The following is a 19,643-nucleotide window of genomic DNA, read 5'->3' as shown; positions in this document are numbered from 1 at the left end:
TTCTCTGGTTATGGCTCTGTTTCCCTATAGCAGTCTTCTCTTTTAAAAGCTGAACTCTGATACTTACAGCTTCTGATCTTAATCCATCACTATTTCTTTTTAATTTTCTCGCCTAGAAAGGATCTGAATTTGTAGTGGGCAGATGAAGTATAGAAACCACATCACAACTTCCCGATCGTCTTGGCATCCTAAAGAACAGCAAGGCAGAAACACAACTTTTCCTTTAGTTGAAAAGGTTAAACCTGGGTGAGATTGTATTCCAGTTAAGTGTGAGCTTTGCAGTTGGGCGTTCGGAATCACAGCACTTCCTATAGTGTTTCCATGAGTAACACCTTCTGCTTGTGCTCATTCTGTAGCAGTGGCTACCTGTTCTTCTGTCTGGCCTTGGAAAATGGTCCTGGTAGGCTAGTTAAATGTCAGGTTAGAAATTATGTTTGAATGCAAGCGTGTGCGAGGGTTTGTATGGACTCTACGCTGGGTAGTATAGTTAATAACATTCATCTCGTGTGCACTTAGGAGTCCTCATCTGAGAAGTCTTTCAAACTTGGCTACGATACGTGCTAGAAACTGGGTGGTTCTTCCACAACGTGGTGGCCTGCCTGCTTCATAAGAAGCCAGCCTTTTGATAATTGTGAGGTGTCTTCCCAATATTCCTGTAATATGCCCAAATGGACTACTAAAAATCATGAGGCTGTTCAATACATTTAAAAAGCCATGGGATTTCCCCTTCGAGACCTGCTGGCATGCCACCACCGCATGAGAGCACAAGGACTTGAAGCATCAATGCTTGTGCTTGGTCTGGATTAACCCAGCTTCTGATAGTCATGGTGGTTTTGGCAAGTTAGAGCAAGTCCAGAAAATGGACAAATAATTGATCATTGCTGTTTTTTTTTAAACACAGAAGAAATTTGTCAAAAGCAGCCTGTTAGACTCAAAGCCTTGACAGCATACTGGCGCGCTCTCTCTCTGGGTTCTAAAAGAATGGCTTTATATTTTCAAGGCAAGGCTGTCTTCGCTCACGCTGTACACACCGAAGTATTTCCAGTTGACATGATGGATGTAGTGAAAAGTACTTTTTGTGCTGGCTAAGGTAGAAGGTAAAGTTGTAGCACTCAACATGGTAGAGCAGTGAAGTAGCTTTTGAAGTAAGTTGTGTTGAAATGCCTTGGTTTTGTATGCATTGTGAAATTGTTAAAGATATCATGAAATACAGGAAGACAGTGCTTTGTGCACAGAAATGCTAATTTTACTGTGAGAACTTCAATTTCCCTCGTGATTTCTTTTTTAAAGAGTAGTGGTTGTTACTTTTAATGCTCATTTTAATATAGAATATGGTTACATTTACCTTTGCTTTAGTTGCATTTAAATGTATTTCTATTCAACCTATTTTAGTCTCAAGCTGCAAAAGTACAAAAGAGTCTTTTTGCTTTTGTTTTCTTAGCTTCTTTCACTTCTAAATTACTATATACAAAATACATATTCAGCTGTCTGTGTTGCTCTGTTCACTGTGTGTCTCTGTTAAAGAATTCTAAAGTCTAGTAGTAGTTTAATGACCTGCTAAACAGCCGTTCAAGGCAGGAGTAATTTGTCAAAAACCAGGAGAAAATTAATCATTACTTTGCTAAAGCCTCTCTGCCGTGGCTGTGTTTGGCCTAGCAAGCTAAACAGGAATCACTGTTTCAGATCCTTACTGTGACCCCGAAAGCCATCACCCTCTTGCTCCCCTCCGTGCAGTTGTGCTGGGAGGTGGTTTTGGCCAAGTGCTAGTTAAGCTTTTACTATGTGGGTTACAAAATCAACTGGCGGCTCAGTTCTCACTAGGGACACAGCTACTCGAAGAGATTACAAAATTGTGTTTGAAAGCACGGGCACAAAAGAAATAATCCTCTGAGTATTTGCTTCACTGGCTTGGTGGGTGTGAAAAGAATGAAAATTCAAGGTAGTGAGATGAGAGTACTGATACGGTAAGGCTGAAATATGGTAAGGCTCACTTTTCCCTTCCTCCATTTCCCTGGAGTAGCGCAGGTAGTAAGAGAAATCCAGATCATTCCAGGTCCTTTTGCAGTGTCCCTTGAACGCCGTGTAAGTGCACTATGCTAACTGTAGCTAACCTTTGTTGTGAAAACAAGCTGCTGTAGTGTTAGACAGAAGCAGATGAAGTTTGGAGTTGAAGCCTTGTGGATGTTGCTGTTAAATGGGATAAAAATCATCAGACAGGTGCAAATCAGTGTGGTTTTGACCGCTGTGTGGGGGAATGTCATGCAAAATCCGTGTTAATATTTCTGTCGCTTAGTAACCCTGACCTCAGGGGTTATCTGAAAGGGCCTCAGCGTGGAATTTTGTTCATTTCCTGAGAGCTGTGCAGAAGCAGCACCATCCAAGCGCCCCTTTTTGAAGAATCGAGTTAACAGAAACAGCTGTACCCCTATTGTCAGAAATATTGATGGTTTTCCTGGGCAACTGAGTTTAGTTTAAATGTATTCTCTGTAGGGATTGCAGGTGTGAAATGCTCCTGTAGTACCTCTTAGTGCATGGGACCTGTTTATGCTGCTCCAGGGTTATTGGGAAATAACACTTGAAGCCCTGGATAGCAGTAACTGGAGTCTGTTCCAAGTTGTCTGATTGCTGGGGTGAATTTGGGCTGGTTGCAGAGAGCTTAGTGGAACTGGTGTGTTAACTCTTCGGTTTCTGAGCCCCCTTCTGTAGTCACCAGAATATAAGCTTTGGTGGTGGTTTGGACCACGTTTCCCTGGTGCCCCTTGATGAATTTGTATTGAAAATTTAATACCTCTTGACGTAAACTACCTTAAAAAAGAAAAAAAAAAAAAGGGGGCATCTGCCCTGTGGCAGCTAGTACACAAGAGGGCAGTTTAGATGTTGTTCCTCCCTCTAGGTGCCTTTAACCTAAGATTGGTTAAATGCTTTCCCAAAGGCAGTAAAATTGTTGAAATAGGGTCTGGAGAGGCACGGAAGTGTGTGTGTTTGGGGGCCAGGAGACAGAACTGGAAGGTGGGAAGAGCTTGTGACCTCTGGGCACATGGGTAAGTTTAGGGTAGGACCCAGATCTTGCAGTTTCAAGGGCTTTATCCACTAGTTTGGTGCTATTCAAGTGGCAGGCTGTGAGCTAGGTGGACTGGCTGAACTTTTGTGGTTCTAGAGTGCCCTCTGCTCCTGCAGGGTTTCCGTAGTTCTCGCCCTTCTTTAGGCACAGCCCCAGCGTGCTGCTTCAGGTTCCCGTGAAGAGATGAGCACTTGCCAGAGCTGAGGCTGATGTGAAGCCTGTTCTGATGGAAACAACACTAGAGCTTCCAGCAGACTTGGATAAAAATTGACCAGCCCTGAACTGTATCACACCTAATAGCTTTTAAAAACCATAATACTGAAAATACAGAGTTTGAGCTACGGTGTATCTCCTTAGAAACACCAAATTCTTTGTGGAAAATCTAACATCTCTGATATTTTCGCTTACCCCCAAACACAATCCTGACTGAAATCAGAGTGCAACAACAGTAATGATGTTACAGCAAATTCTGCATTGCTAGAAGTGCACAGCAGGTGAGATTGAGGGACAGATGCCCCTATTTCAGTGCCAAGTGTCCCTAGAGGTGATAGAAAAGAAGGAAGGGATTTGATGCAAAATATTCTGAAAGAAGGCTTGGAAGTAGTTGCCTCTTACTTCAAAGAATTTCAGTCCAGAATTTTGATCAGAAAGTAGTAATTGGTGACACTTAACCCAAAATATGCAAGTGCTGACATGAATGTCTTTGTAGCTTGCTGAAATTACTGCATGCTTTGTTTTGAAAATCTACCTAAAAGAAATTCTGTAAACATTGAGTTGCCTGATGCACAAATCTGTGATTCTTCTTTCAGTCTGGCTGTTTTGATGCTTCCAGAGATTAAACTAAACTATGTGATAGTGTCTATTGTTTTTGTTCCAATCATATAAAATTTTCTACTTAAAGATTTTCTTTCCCCATAATATGCTAATGAAGCTTTGACTTGACATGTATGGCTACTGATTTGACTGTTCTTTTCGCTTCTTTCAGCATTGCAGTGTATGGATGATTCCAAGCCATGTGTTAACGAGGGAAAGTGCATTCCATATCAGAATGGTACAGGATATTGCAAGTAAGTTGGTTTCATTTCTCATCAATTTAATTACCAATCTTCTGTCATTCAGGTTCCTAGCCAGAAAGGAAATGTGAGTTGTTAAGATTTTCTTATCGGGTGCATTCAGCATGACAGTTTTAGCACAGTTGGTGTTTCTTGATAATGCGTTTGTTATGTGCTAGCTTTTTGTAATGTAAGAAATATGGATTTCTTCTTAGAATTTTTGGGTTTGGATCTTGTCAGCTTGATTTCTTTGCATTAGGTTAGGAAAGATTGCCAAAGCGATCGTAGAGGTCAACCCAGTACCTTGCTTCCAGGCTCACAAGTTAGGTTGGAACTTGCTCTCCATCTAATAGCTCACTTTGTAGAGCTTCAGCCCTAATTTGAATATTTTCATGAGGTTTTTCAAAACTAATGTGCTCTCTGAAGTGTGCCAGTTCCCTTCTGCATGCTGAAGAGCAACTAATATGTGGAAGTTGCAAAAACAAACTTAACAAAAACCACCCAAACAAACATCCACATTTGTCTTTATTGTGTAACTGATTTTGGTAAATGTTGACACCCATGTTCAATGGTGCCTTCACTTTGCTGCTGCATGGAAAGCTGATCAGCAGGAACTTTGGCAGAGTGCGTGGTGTCTGGAGAATGATATCACATCTATTTAAATGCAATTCACCTTTCAAACTGCAGTATTTAGAGTTTTTTTAGATTAAGTGATATTTTACAGAAAGAGAAATCCTCCTTGTTCAGCAGGCTTAATTTACTACATCTGCAGTAAACGGATTATTTTTTAAACCTTGATTACTTCATCAGTGCAAGTTGTCCCATTTTCTAGCATGCTAAATCCCTCTTTTCTTAATGCTTACGTTCTTCAAATATTAGTGAGTTTTGTCTTGTGATTTAGCTTGGCTAACACACAGCTCCACTCTTCACCCTTTTCTGCACAGCCGTCTTCGCTTGCCACAACCTTTAGTTCTTTCTATCAATGTGGTACCTAAAACTGGTTATACTTAAATTGCACCTGTGGCATACAAAGGGGAAATCATAATCTAATTTGAGGTTCTTCTCAGTTTCAAATCAATACCTGATGTGCAGAAGGGCCATGAAGACAAATAATGTAACTTGTTATTCCCTGTTGTTTTTTTCAAACTCCTTCCTAGTCTTTTACTTTCCATAGCTTTATATTGCTGTCCACACAAATGAGCTGCCCTTCTGAAAAGAAAGCTGGAACTTTCCTGCTTTTCACCTATATTTTAGAACAAGAAATTTTGTGATGTTAGGAGGTAATAAGACTGATGTTGGTGCTGCTTGTACCTTCCTAAGGACATTTTCTCCAGCTTGCATGTTCCTCTTAACCACGTCTTAGACTTCTAATATTTTTCTTCTGTTACAAAATTGTTCAGTTACTTCATCTGATTTAACTTCCGTTCAGTATTTGTAGTGCAGTCCAGATCTTAACACATTTCCCTTATCAGAGTGGCAGCTTTGACCACTTTTTTTTTAGTAGTGCAGAGAGTTATTTATAATTCTAATGTTGCCTTCTTCCTTTTTGTGCAGTCTTCTTGCAGGTCTTAAGCCAACCCCTCCTTCAGGTACCAGCTCAGTCCCTTTGCAGGTGCCAGAGTAATTGGAAAGGCTAACGGAAGCCTCCATACAGAGATTAGTACATGTCTGTTCCCTAGTTCTGGCTCAAGAACTCCTATTTTTGCAGAAAGTAAGGAAAAAATAGCAAAAAAAAACCCTCAGTTGTGGAGACTCTACCTTTAGCAGGCTGATTCTTAGCATCCTGTTTTGGTTTTAAGTGTTGGTTGGGTTTTTTTTTTTTCTTTTTCTTTCCTGCACTATGAGGAACTCTGAACAGGGGGAACTTTATATCTGGTGTAGTAACCTAGATGCCTGTCTGAATTTTTGATGGCTGTAAGAGTAGAAATATTCTCTTCAGGAAACTGAGCTTATTACTAAAGCAAGTGGCTTGGCTTCTAGCTCTGCAGGATCACTCACTGATTAGCTGAATCTCCACCCCTTCCACTTTTTTCAAGTTATCTGCAGTACTTCCTCTGCTGGGCAATAAGTTATTATAACAGGCGCTCTTCCTCTTTCTGCAGCTCCTCTCAGCCAAGTTGTTTGTTCTAGTGTGTGGCCAGTCTGTCTAGTTAATCTTGCTGTCGGTAAGAAACAAGTGAACCACTGAGGGAGAACCTGCATCAGAGGTGATCAGATGCGATGAGTAAGACATGAGTAACGTAAGCACTGATAAGCAAAACATCTAGTCTAGGTACTTGGCAAAGCAGAAAGTGACAGCTTGGTGCTGAAACAGCTTTCTGTGTCAGAAAATTCTGTAGAATGTACTGCATTAAAAGCGAAAGCTAGTTTTCTGCTAAGAAATCTTTATTATGGTGCATCTGGCTTCTGTTATGGGAACAGCGATTGTGACCCTTGTAAGGAAATCTGAGTTGAATCTTTATCAGATTGTTCTTGCGGGCGCCCTTTAAGTAGCTCTGTTCCCCTGGTGACGCTGCTGGCCCGTGGCTGTCATTTTGTGGCACTGCTTGATAGAATTCCTGACCACCTTTGACCTTGATTTTATATTTAGAAAATTACACATTCCTGTGTTTGCATCTTTCAAGGTCAGAATTTTTGTTTGAGTGATCTTTCTATATCCATTTGGTGACTAGCGTGGTGAGGGGCACAGACCTTGTTCTGAGGAATATGGCTGTATCTGCAGCAGTGGTACCAAGGGGCCCGTCCTTCCAAGCTTTTTGACAAAAGGCGGTTTCAGTTTGGGGTTTGGCTCTGTGTTGTTGCACCGTGGTGGTATTTTGTTGTTGTGGGGTCCCCCCACCAAAGCACCTCCAGGCAGCCTATTTCCACATTGAGGTGTTAAGCATGAAGGAGCCTTCTTGCATGCCGTCGTACCTGGCAGAGAAGCAGTTTAAGCGACTGTTCGTTGCTTAATGCTAATTGCGAACATCCCAGGAAAACCCTTTCTCGTCTGCCTGCTGCTGGGTGGCTGGGAAAGCAGCAGTAGGAAGAGTCTGAGGGCTAATACTGCTAAGTTACAGTATTTCTGCAGTTGCAGGCAGGATGAGAAGGTGTGGGTACAGGGAGCTGTTTCAAGGACAAGCAGAGCAGAGATTTTGGCAGCGCTGCCCGCTGTTTTCTGAGCATGAGAGTCTGCTCGGCTGCAGGTGGATGCAGGACTGGGCAGTCCCTCTGCGCTGGCAATGGGGCAGGGCCCTGAGCAGGGACTATCGTAGCTGGGTTCCCCATGGTTGGCAGCTGTGGCCTCTCCCACCTTCCCTCCCCTGTGCCCCAGTGACGGGGAGCAGAAGCAAGACTGTGCCAGGGAGAGCAGCAGAAGTGAGAAGGAAGAAAGTTGGGCTTGGGGTGCGCCAGTGTTTAGGGAGGAAACTGAGCCTTGCTACTTCTCATGCTTCATAGGCTTTTAAGGTTGGAGTTTTGGCCTTGGGACTGCTGCATGTTGTATGTCCAGAAGCGTTGTCAGCACCTCTGTATGAACCAAAGTACTGCTTTAATGCTAATGTCTTTTGTCCGGTCCTGGTGGTTAAAAAAAACAAACCAACCAACCCAAAAGTGCAGGAGCAACTGTGGCCCTTTTGCTGTGCTTAATCAGATGGGGAGACGGCTGAAGTAGGCTGATGCCTAAAGGACAGTCTCCTTCAGCACATCCTTTCATGTCTGAAGCTGTCAGGGTTTGTGTAGCTTTGTGTGCTTCTGCGCCTCTTCAGTGAGCAGTGTTTTTTCTCACCGTATGCAGAAGTTTGTTCGTGCTTTTTCATTGTGTGGTGCAGTTTTTACTTTTCTGCAGAGTGGCAACAGGAGGACCTCAAAGCATGCTTAAACTCCAAGCAGCAGTGGCACAGCAGTAAGGGGCTTCTGTCCCAAATCTGACCCCCAGTAACTCCAACACTCTTGCCAGGTTTCTTACCTACCCGCCTTTCCAGCTGGACTTCTGGGGAAGGCAAGATCCTGGACTACAGAGCTGCTTCTGAGACTGCAGCAGATTATCTTCTTAGGTTGTCTTGAGAAACTAATCACTCCTAGACGAGTGAATGGGGAATACCCATAGGAGACTTCATAGCAGGATGAGGTCTGAGAGTTTTCCAGAAGAGGCTAAATGCAGAAGTAGGAAAGTTGTCCCTTTCTGAGAATGGGCTGCCCTTTCCTGTTTCCTTCTGTCTCCTTCCAGAAGTTAGAGACCCTTGAGACCAGAGTAGAGGAAAAAGGGGAGAGTACACACACTTTTAGCTTCAAATCTGGGAACAGAGTAGTGATTTGAGTCACTTGGTCAGATTTTTCTATTGTGATTTACCTGTGCAGATTAAAAGCTGTTCAGAGCTCTGATGGTCAGAAAAAGCTGAACTAAACCTTGCCCGTTCAGACTTCAGTTGCTGTTACTCCTTGGCGTACTGTGGAGCGGTACACTGCAGAAGCGCTTTCCGTGGACGAGAAACAATAGCTGTGTACTGCTTTAAATGCAGAACAGAGAGGCCGTCCCATCCCATCGTTTGCTTTCAAAGTATGACGCATAAAGGGAGCCTTGAGACATGGGAAGGAGCATTTGTAAAGCTAACCAGAGAATCCTGTTCTCCCTCCTGAGAGGAGGTGTAGGTGTGGGAGTCAGAACCCGGGAGCCAGGGGGAAGTCTGGTTAAAATCTGCAGCAAAATAGCCGAGACCCTTCTCATGTTAGTCATCAGACTGCATCCCCCCTGTTGAAGCATCTTCCAATCAAAGTGAGGGGAGTGTTGGGTTGAGGGGGGCAGAAGCAAGACTACTATGAAATTCTTCCCTTCGTGTTTTAAATTAAAACCATCTGCTTCCTTCTGTGCATCTCCAGATGATATCACTGGGCCTGAATAGGAAACTCCCATGAAAATCAAACATCTGGAAGACTGGTTAAAACAGTCTATAATGTGCATTTGAAGAAACTGTCCTATGAATGTGCCCAAGCAAATATAGTACGGCAGATGAGGAGTTTTTTCCACCAGACTAGACATATTCCAGAAGTCTTTTTGAAAGCAAGAAAGAGCTAAGTAACTTCAATCTAGTTTTGTGGCAGAAGAACCAAAAATGCAGCTTTTGTGAGTCTTCCACTTTCACTTCGTAGCATTGGGTTGTTGTTAGAGTGAATGCAGCTCTGCGGATTTGTGGATACTTCAAATTTGGATAAATACCTTCGTTTTGTTTTTACATCTCTTATTTAGCTCCATGAGAGCCTGAGCTAAAGCAAATGCAGGCTGGAGCTGAAAAGGAGGAGGGAAAAAAAAATAATGGGCTGAGCTCTAAAGTATTTGTGCTGGAAAGTAGCCCAGAGAGAGTAAAGGAGAAGCTTTAATTAGAAGCAGCTGCATAGCTGATGCAGCCCACAGGACATTTTCCCATTTCAAACTCTCTAGTTTTCAGAAATCATGATTTGAATAAAGTTGTATGTGAAATTTGTTCTTAAAAGATTAAATTCCTGTTGAAGTAGGTTGAGAGACCTCATGTGCTTCCAGAAAGCACCAGAACAAACTTTGTCTTCCTGTTTCTGTTTCTGAGTGTTAGATGGAAAACTGAGGAGGAACAGTGGCTTTTATTTGGAAAAGATTTGGTTTGCTGTTCTGAGCATGTCATTTGGAGCTGACACAAGCTGCTACAATTTTAAGCTGTTCTGTAGACAAGTGGCTTGCCTTTTTTTTTTTTTTTCTCTTTTCCCCTCCTAAAGAGAACTTGAAAGAGTAGGTTGGGATGAGAGTGGAGCAGGGGTGGTGGGAAGCTGGAGTTTCTGTGGAGGATAATCATACCCTTTAAAGAAATCTGGACTTGGACCCTGCTTTTTCACTGTTTGCCTCTATTTTTAGAGAAAAAATGTGGTGCCCAACATGAATCGGGGCAAATATTTGCAGTTTTGTCTACACCAACATTTAGAACTAAATTGCTAGTATTTGTGCCTAGAAATGTTGATGACAGGAGACATGGTTGAAAAATCTAGACTGTAGGTTTTTTGTTCTTTAACATTAAAAAAGGATTGCACTGAATTGCTGGAGGGAAAAAATTGCATAACTGTGTGACCAAGCTTTTCTCTGGAGGAGAACAAAATGGTGGGTATAAGGGCTATGTATACCTCATCTACCATCTTCCCACAGGCAGGCCTGTTCCCTCTGGCATATTCTGTAAGGCTTTGTCCTTCCAAATATAAGGAGCTGAAGTTAAAAGAGCTTTTGCCGTTCCCTGCTGGAGTGCTCCCTTGTGTTTTTCTGATTAGCCTCAGAAGATAGCAGAACAAGCCTGGTCTTGGAGCGCTCTTCAACTTTGCACCAGAAAACTTGTGTACAAAATGCTGGACCAGTTGTGGGTGATGGTTGTGTTGTCTTAGAGCACACATCTTTCCTTTCCTTTTAAATCATAACCAGCAGTGCTCCTAATCAGTGCTTAGGCTCCCTGTCACCTAGGGGTAACAGTTAAATGCCCCTTCCAGTATCCCCGAGTGTTGGGTGAGTGGGAGAGAAGCCATATTTTAGTGGTTTCTTTTGCTTGTGGACAAACCATGAGATGTTCCCCGACTTTCTTGTTTGTTTTATAGCCTTTCAATGCAAAAACACCTTAGGACTTACCTTTTAAAGGTGTTTGGGTTTATTTTGTATTTATTGGAGTGGTGGATGGTGTTGGAGGACCTCCTCTTTGCCGGATGAGGTGCCCTGGATGGGGTTCTGTGAAGTTCTGGTTTGTTGCTCGTTCTTTCCCAATAAAGAGAATTGCAAGTGCATGGCCCGTGCCTGCTGCTGTTAGTCTGAGGAGCGTGGTGTACTGCTGACACAGCTGAGCTGCCCAAAACCCCCATCAACGGTGGTGGTGAAACTAGAAGAAACCCCTATAATGAAATATTGCAAGCTTTTGGGACTGAAGTTCAGTTTGACTGTACACATTCATCAGCCGCATATAGATGTCCAGAAACATGATTTAAGCGTAGTTATCCAGACGGTCTCGGAGCAGAGCTAGCCAGTGCACCGTGTGCAGGCTTGAATGCCGTGGGAGTCGAGCAGTGCTCTGGCTTCTGGCACAGCTGTCTTTGCTGGATGCCAGATTTCTCTGTGATCGAGCTCCTGCAGAGCTGTGCTATAGCCCGCTGGCGTTTGGACTGATTTCTAGACTGATTTCTAACCTGTATCAAGGGGGGGGTGGGGAATTTGGGACGTTAAAGGAAGCCTATAGAACTACAGTGGCTTTGGCCCGGGATGCCCCACATCTGCCTCTCGTGTGACATGGCAGCAGCTCATGCTGCCTGACAGCCTTTGGCTGTTACACCAAGGATGGCACAAGAGGCAGAGGATATTCTGCGAATGGTATTGTCTCAGGATTTGCTTTCTGTAACTTTATTAATCCTGCCTTGCCCTGCAAAAACTTCTTTCATGTCTGTTCCTGGGTACGAAGTTGAAAGTATTAAGGTATGGTGAAAGGAGCCTAATTTGGGTGTGGGGAATGGTAAATTACGATTATGCACATCTATTATATGACTTCTCTGCTTTAGACATATGGCTAAAGCTAGTTAATAAATTCTAACATGAGAAAAAACAGTTGTGGTCATCTAGTAATGACCCCTTGCGTAACTCGGATAATAACCTCTCTGAATAGCTCTGTTTGAACTAGCGTGCATACTCTTCCTGAAACAGCCAATCCTGGTGTTCTTTTAAACAAGCAGGAGTGATGGAGAAATTCCACTACAGCCTTAAATGTGTTGTTCCAGTTGTTTCTCTCCGCTGCTGAAAGACTGTATATAAGTTCATGTCTGAAGATAAAAGATGCTACGTTATTTCTAATTAAATTTATCTAGCTTGAACTTTTAACTGCTCAGTTCTGTTATCTCTGTACCTTCTAGATGGGAAATTATTGTTAAATCTGAGTTTCTTTGTGGGTATTTGGAGATCTTGATTAACTACCTTCTTCTCTTTTTCCCTTCGATAAACAGACTGAGCCACCTGAGCTTTTCATTGTGTCAAGAGTGTTCTATTAATCATTATGGTTGGCTTCTTTGAACTCATTTCAGCTTTTCCTTCTTAAAGAGCAGACACCAAAACTGACGCAGTGGTCTGCTAGTGGTGGTGCCATGCAAGTACCAGGTGTAGCGTAATCTTGTTTACTACTACTTGATATTTGCTGTTTGTACAGCTAAAGTATTCCTGGCCAAGCTGCCGCACTAACAATTCACGTTCAGCTGACCGCTAGGAACCCCTGGAGCAAGTCTGGCTTTCCCAGCTCAGCCTCCTGTTGTGGGGAGGGTGCTGTGTATGTTTTGTTGCTAGATGTAGGACTTCACAGTGCTAAGTGCACTTTGTGTGCTGATTGCCTTGTTAAGCATTTCAGCTTACTACCCTCTATTGAGAACTTTTCTCTCTTGCCTATGTGTTTGACCAGCATTGATGTTCTCAGTTTTATTCGTAGAATCATTTTAGGCTGGAAGAGACCTTTGAGATTGTCAGGTGTTGAGTAGCATAGGAACAGAGGCAGATCCCTGTAGTATTCTGTTTAAAACAGTTTAATGCCCATTCTTCTATTTTTAAACTGGATTTTTTTAATCCACTGTACACTTCTATGTGCATAAGTAAAAGGCAGTCTCTTTACTGTTACATTCTTTATGGAAGCTGACTAGAGACCGTGTGTTTCTTGCAGCTGGAATCTCCTCCCTTTTGGATTTGTGTAATTCATTGATTTAATAATTGTACCTATCCTGTTCTGGAACAAAGCGTATCTAATGTTCACCTCTGAATTTTTTACAGTGAAATACATGTTCTCCCAGGCTGTGTATGTCTTGGGTTACTTATCAGTTAAAGCATGCAGCTGTGTACTATAGAAAAAACTGCAAGTGGACAGTCCTGTTCTGTATGTTGGGTGTTATTTTTATCCAGCATGTCCTCTTGCAACTTTCTGCTACCTGAAAGAAGCAAATGGAACTGTGGGTGACACAAAGAGGGGGCTTACAGGCTTGCTTGTCTGGGTCCTGTATCACTAGAAGTTAAGTGGAAAATTTGTAGTACAAAGGCCAGTTAAAAGATGGATTACAGCTGACAAGTGTAGTCAGACTGTATTGACATAAGTTTAGGTTAGAGAGAAATAACTGCAATTATTCTGCAATCACAGATCTTTGTATAAAATATTACCCTGGTTGTAGATAGTGTATGTGTACTCATTTTTCTGTGGGAGATGGAGGAACAGTGACCTTGTCGTTAGGGTGCTAGCCAGGGGCGTGGGAGACCTGACTTCAGTGCTTGTGTTGCTAGTTGAGTGCAGGCTTCAGCATGTCACAGTCCCAGATGCACTTATCAACATGAGGATAACAGTATATTCCTGTCTCACGGGAGTGTTGCGGAGAAAGATCTGCTATGGATTTTCAGGCCCTCAGACGCTGCATGTGTCCAAAGTTTATAAATCTTTTGGGAGATGGATAGTACCTGGTGTTAATACCTATTTCTGAAAACTGCTTGGTTTTCTTCTACAAAAGGATGCTTATTAGAATGGGAGTAGGTGCAAGGAATTAATTGTTACTCAGCAGTTCTTTAACACTTAAGCTTTTACTGAAGTTTCAAAGGGAAGTGCAAGAGTAAGGTCCTGCATTTGATGTAATGCTCATTGTATGCAGTATTTATTTATTTTGTAATGAACGATTTCACAATTTGAACTTAAGTTTTCAGTGGTCTCATTTGGGACAGTCCCAGAGGAGGGCCTTGTTACATCCATGACGTTAGCATTTAGGTCTGTTAATGTTACCATGGATTTCAGCAAGTTCCAAGACTTTCAGTGGTCATGGGGTTTCATTCCTGGTATCTTCCCAGGACAGCAAGACTTCAGTGAATGTGCCACAATTAATTCCTTCTCTGTTGCAGGTGTCGAGAAGGCTTTCTTGGAGACTACTGTCAGTACAGAAACCCCTGTGAAAGCAATACCTGTAAGAACGGGGGAACTTGTGAAACTACGTCTCTGATAGGAAAGGCTACCTGCAGGTGTGCTCCAGGGTTCACGGGAGAGGATTGCCAGTACTCCGAATCGCACCTCTGCTACGTGTCCCAGCCCTGCCTGAACGGAGGGACTTGTCATCCCCACAGCCAGGAAACGTACGAGTGTGTCTGCCCTCCAGGTTACACAGGTAGGGTTCTGTGTTTGTACCTCCAGACTCCCTCTTCTGGGAATTACTTCATCCTGGAATGTTCCAGGACAGTCACAATGTGCTCTCAAATTTACTAGCTCCAGCACAGGAAATGAGAAGAAGTCTAAATGACTTCATGACCAAAAAAAGGAAAGGGGGGTAGGGAATCAGGCTCTCTACCCTTTACACATAAGCAGAAAGATATTTAGCTCTTGTGGGGGTGCCCACGTGGGAAAACTGAGTGCAGAAGCTGGTCTGGAGCAACTGGTAGACTTTGAATTCAGCGCCTGCCTTTTAGAAAAAAATGAAGTGAATTTGGCCACCAGAATCTTTCAATGGGAAAACTATAATTGGGTGCCTGAGGGGGAGCGTGAAAACTCACTCCTTTAATTCTTGAAAGGGATGTAGAAGAAGAGCGACTGTCAGCGTGTAGTATGATTTCAGGTCATAGGTTATTTTTATAAGCTACAACATTCTGTATCTTGCTACTACCCTGTAAATAAAATGACTTTGTAACCACAAATTGATTTTAGTTTTAAATATAATATTGTAAAATGCAGATACAAATTTTCCTGTAATAATTTTAAGATTTAGTACACGAATAATTTTGAGGAAGTGTGAAGGAAATACTCTTTTTTTTCCATAGAAATAACTTACTATTAATGGAGTGCTCTGTCTTAATCCTACAGGAAAGGATTGCCAGTGGATTGATGCCTGTACCTCTCAACCTTGTGCCAATGGAAGTACATGTACTGTATCTGGAAATAAGTTCTCCTGTGTCTGTCTCTCTGGCTACACTGGCCAGAGGTGTGAGATAGATGTGAATGAATGTGCCACGCCAGGCCTTTGTCAGCATGGTGGGACCTGTGTCAATTTGCCTGGTTCATACCGATGTCAATGCAAGCCGGGCTATACAGGGCATCGCTGTGAGAGCGTATATGTGCCGTGTTCCCCATCACCCTGTATGAATGGAGGAACTTGTCATCAAACAAGTGACTTCACCTTTGAGTGCAACTGTCTGCCAGGTAAATGATGTTGCTTTTTGAAGTGCTCGGTTTTCTAGTCTTGTCACTGCATTCCTGTCTGTTCTTCTGAAAACTTCTCTTGGAGTTTCTGTGTGATACTTGTGTAATGTAAGGTTGGAGGTAGAAATCTCAGCAAGGCAGGAAGCTCTGCTAGGACGTTAGTTTCTGAGTGTCAGGATTTCTTAATATGGAAGGAAGAAAAAGGAAGAAGGCTAGAAATGACGGATTTCTGCAGAACCCAGTTAGAGGCAGAGAATCAAATACGATAAACTGTGACGTAGATTCAAGGAGATTAGGGTGGTGTCTCCCAATGCCGATTTGGAATGTGAACTTCCATGAACATAAACCGCTACAAATATGTAGGTTTGTGCTGGTAAAGGCCACAGTTAACTTCAGTGCTTGGATGAAGATGAATGTGTGTCTTTCTCCTTGCCACTCTTCTCCGTCCCTAAAACATACTACATTCTATTCCCTTCCTTTTTATCCTGTGGTTCCTCCAAATCTTAAGAGAGTTCGCTTCCAACTCGCCACACCCTTTTTGTCTTGTAATACCTCCAGATAAATTATGCTTGCTTATGTTCTGATGCTCTTAGCTGCCCTGAGTTCATCCACAGCAGGGGTGATGTGCGTATTGAGGGATCACAGGCCGTGTTGGTTTTGTGTGTCAAGCTGGGCTCCCATCACCAAGGCACACATCTACAAATGACCATATGCCACCTGGTTGGGACCCTGGTAGTCTCATCCTGTCCCGCTCCTCCCCATCCACTTGTCAGACTGGCCACAGAGTAGTATAGTCATCTTGGCATATCAGGGTTTTTTGGAGGCTTGGTATTTTTTTACTGAGTAATTCAACTCCATGGGAAACTGATTGTTTGGAAATGCTTTTGACTAGACTTCCTACTTAAGTGTATTGCAGTTTGGCACATGAACACTTGGTGTGTGGTAATCTAGAAAAGTAAACTCTCTTCCCTTAAGTGTTTCTCTTGTTATTTGTGTGAAAGATGTAGCTGCCATATACTGTTTAGGATGAATGTACAGTGACTGCATTCTCATGGGGATCATCTGGAGTCACAGGTATGTACAGAAAGAGCATGTAGAACTGAACTTGTGAAAAGTGCTGTCTTTTTGAAGACCTTTGTCTTGAAGCATGGCTCAGATGACCTTAAATGTACATTGCCAATGTTATCTAGTGCCTGCAGAACAACTTTTTGGGTGTCCGAGCAAGCATGTGACTTTGAAGAATTTGGGAAAGCTGATTTTAAAATAGGATGTATAATTTTTATTTTTGTGTGAAAGCAACCATTTCTAACATTGCTTGAAGAAACAGTGCTTTGAAAGGGTCTTTGGAAATGCTGTATCTTAACTAACAGTTGCTCTCAGGGAATTTATTGCTTTTCTACTTCGCATTTTTTGAAATGAAATTGTAAACTAAGTACCTATGAATTAACAGGTTTGATCAGAAACTCAAAATTTTCTTAGTCAGATCTGTCCAGTCCCTTCAAGCAGTTCAAGATCTCACACAGAAGCAGTGTGGTGGGGGGGAGAGGAAGATGAAACTTGAAGGACTTGATCCTGTAAAGCTGATAAGACAGTTTGCTTTCGTGATTCTCTTACAGGAGTACAAGACTGGGTAGTAGCACATTTTCCCTTAGACAAGCATGTGGGCTGGCTAAACTATGGTCAGGAAATGAAAATGAGGTTACTGTAGTAACAGTTATACACCTACACTGCTCACACAAGTTTTGGATTATTAGCTGCTTTTTTGGCCTTGATACACAACACATATAGTGGGGGTGAGTTAATGCGGCTTTCAGAGCCTTCACTTCTGTATTTCCTGTATTTGTTTAAGTTGGCCGTGTTGTTTTGCTAGCTTGATTTTTAAAACTAGTCATTTGAAAAACAGTAAAAAGAAAAAAAAAAAGGGAGAGGTTGGAGGGGTCAGAATGCTTACATCAAACTGTTTGATAAAGGCAAGGCGCCCAGCCTTTCCTTACCCCTTAGTGAAGCATGGAGAGTGAAACTTCCGAAGTGTTAGAAAAGGTTCTGTCTGGGAAGGAGAGGTCAATAGAAAGAAAAGAGAAACGGAGTCCTGTCATGCTCAGGGAAGATGTGAACAAGGCCTGCTCGTCTGGAAGAGAATGCCAAGATCATGGACTAGGAATTCCTCTTTAAGACTCCCTCTCTGAACCGGAGCAATGCCGATGATACTGTGACTATAAATGGAATTGCTCTAGCCCTTCCTTCTGGACTGCCTTAAAATGATACTGTCGCTCAGTGGTATGGCCATAGAGACAGGAGGCAGTTACATCTTGAACTGCTGGAATGGTTTTTTATATGATTTTGCATCTTGTGACATGTGAAAGTGCTTTGAAGTAACTGACTGTACCCAAGCAGCAATTTAGACATAATTAGGTTACTCCTGGATTGGCCCTGAAATGGGTTCTTGTTTCCTGTAGATGTTTTCTTCTTGGCTTTTGAGTGAATTTCTGGTTTTGTAAATACAGATACATGAGAATGAGAGCTTGAAAATGTGGAAGAAACCTACGACCTGGAGTTATGTGTCATGGCAGCTTTTTCTACAGTAGCACAAGTACAGTTTATGTGCCATGTAGTCAAGCTGCAGTTTCAGATTCTCAGGTTCCCATTTCACTCATGGATTTACACAACGAAGTCTTGCATTAGGTAATTGGTTAAGTCACATGTGTTTGAAGTTGTCAGCATTTGGTGACAAGTGTAGGTGAAGAGTTATATATACTGTCAATATTGTATCTGTATGAAAGGGACAGAAAATAGGAAGTTAAATCTAGTGTAATCATTTTTCCTGTGGACTTTTGTTGGTTTAGGTGTAAACAAGATTGTAGACAAGTGAGCATGTTAGGTCAATCATAACAGAGTCATAGTAAAAATACTTCTGTGGAAGCGACTTAACCTGGAGCGTTCACAACTGCTTTAAATATAAGAATGAGCTCGTAGTCATAAATATTTGACAAAAAAGGAGTTCATTTGGCAACTAACCTTTCATGGAATGTTAAACAAGTCAATAGAGGAAGTTCTTAGCTGGGAAAGTGATTATTCATTGTTATCCATCAAAATAATTACCCATTAACTAAGATAAGGACCCTAGGGAATTCCAAGGGCTTGTTCAGGAAACAATCTGTCAGGCTGGAGCAAGCTGTTTATGAAAGCTGGAACACTTCCTGGGAAGAGGAAGTAACTTCATGCCAGTTTGTAGCAGTGTCACTGCACCGTACGGTGAGCATCATGAATAGGGTCTCACAGGCACGCTGAACGTCCCGTGGTGGTGAAGACCCTGGGATTTAGAGATGAGCCGCATCCTGTGGGGTGCAAGATTCTGCATGGTGGCAGTCTTGGGGTGCCAGATGATGTCTGTGCCTCTCTGTTCCAGGTGAGCTGGCTCTCTTATTTGGAGTAGCCCATCTCACGTTTGCTTTGAGAAGCTGAGGTATCGGAGTTGTGTGCAGGCAGCTGCTGTTGGGCACCTGATATGCAGAACGCTAACCTCTTTTAAAAAGATGCAGGTCGGTTTAGCGCTCTGTATGGAGATCTCTGATTTCTTGTTAGCAGGCCCTAAATCTCAGTAACTTGACATTTTTGTTCAGGTATAGATTCCTGTCCCTATAACTAATTGGTCCTGCAGAAAGTCTGAGGTGTAATTTATAGGTTGAAATAAGGCTGAGGATTAAGATTTGGAGGCAATTGGATACAGTGCTCTGGAATGGGGTGGAGATTTCAGATGACATAGGAGTAAAGCTATCTGCTTGTATCTGTGTACGAGAGGAGGAATAACATGCTGTTAGCAGTGGGAACACTTTTCCCCTTGAGGTTCTCATTCCTTAGCTTGACGTGCTTGGAGATACGGAGCAAAAGTCAGAATATGTGTTGCAAACTGTTCTCTTGGAGGAAGAAAAGAAAGGACAACATGTGAGTCCCAGCACAGGAGGGAACAGGAAGCAGTGTCAGGTGTCCAAATACATCAAAACAGTGAAAACTGTGTCTTTCTGGAAGAGTCAGGTTATGGAACTGCAAAATCAGATCCTGGGACCCAGCTTAAGAAAAGCTCAGGTCACTCGGAGTGACTTCGTGCTCATCGTGCTCAAACTTAGGTGCATTGGCCCAGCCAACCATGACTCTGAAGGGCTGATTTTAACAAGGAAAGCTGAACTTCAGCAGGACAGTTTCACTTACAGATGAAGCAGATCGCAATGTTGCAGTGTAAGTTGGACTTGAAGAGGACACAGAAATCATTCTTTTTTTTACAGCTTTTAGATGTTCTGAAACTAGGCCAAAGTTGTTTTTCAGAGTAAGACAAATTTAAAGGGAATTTGGGAGTTGGGAAGTTACCAAAAA

At 42.6% G+C, this 19,643-nt stretch overlaps 1 protein-coding gene across 2 annotated transcripts in view; it reads left to right on the top strand.

The window, feature by feature from the left end:
• Window positions 1–19,643, top strand: part of NOTCH2 (notch receptor 2) — an 87,219-nt gene that overhangs the window by 6,075 nt on the left and 61,501 nt on the right. For both annotated transcript variants that reach the window (XM_040610457.1, XM_040610458.1), the window contains exons 2-4: window positions 4,047–4,128; window positions 13,991–14,250; window positions 14,940–15,275. In XM_040610457.1, coding sequence (XP_040466391.1) covers window positions 4,047–4,128; window positions 13,991–14,250; window positions 14,940–15,275 — 678 coding nt within the window. The remainder of the gene's footprint in view (window positions 1–4,046; window positions 4,129–13,990; window positions 14,251–14,939; window positions 15,276–19,643) is intronic.

This window comes from Falco naumanni, chromosome 11, assembly GCF_017639655.2.
Source record: "Falco naumanni isolate bFalNau1 chromosome 11, bFalNau1.pat, whole genome shotgun sequence".
NCBI classification, from domain to species: domain Eukaryota; kingdom Metazoa; phylum Chordata; class Aves; order Falconiformes; family Falconidae; genus Falco; species Falco naumanni.
Note: the sequence above shows the minus strand (reverse complement) of the source record. Positions and strands in the feature narration are given on the sequence as shown.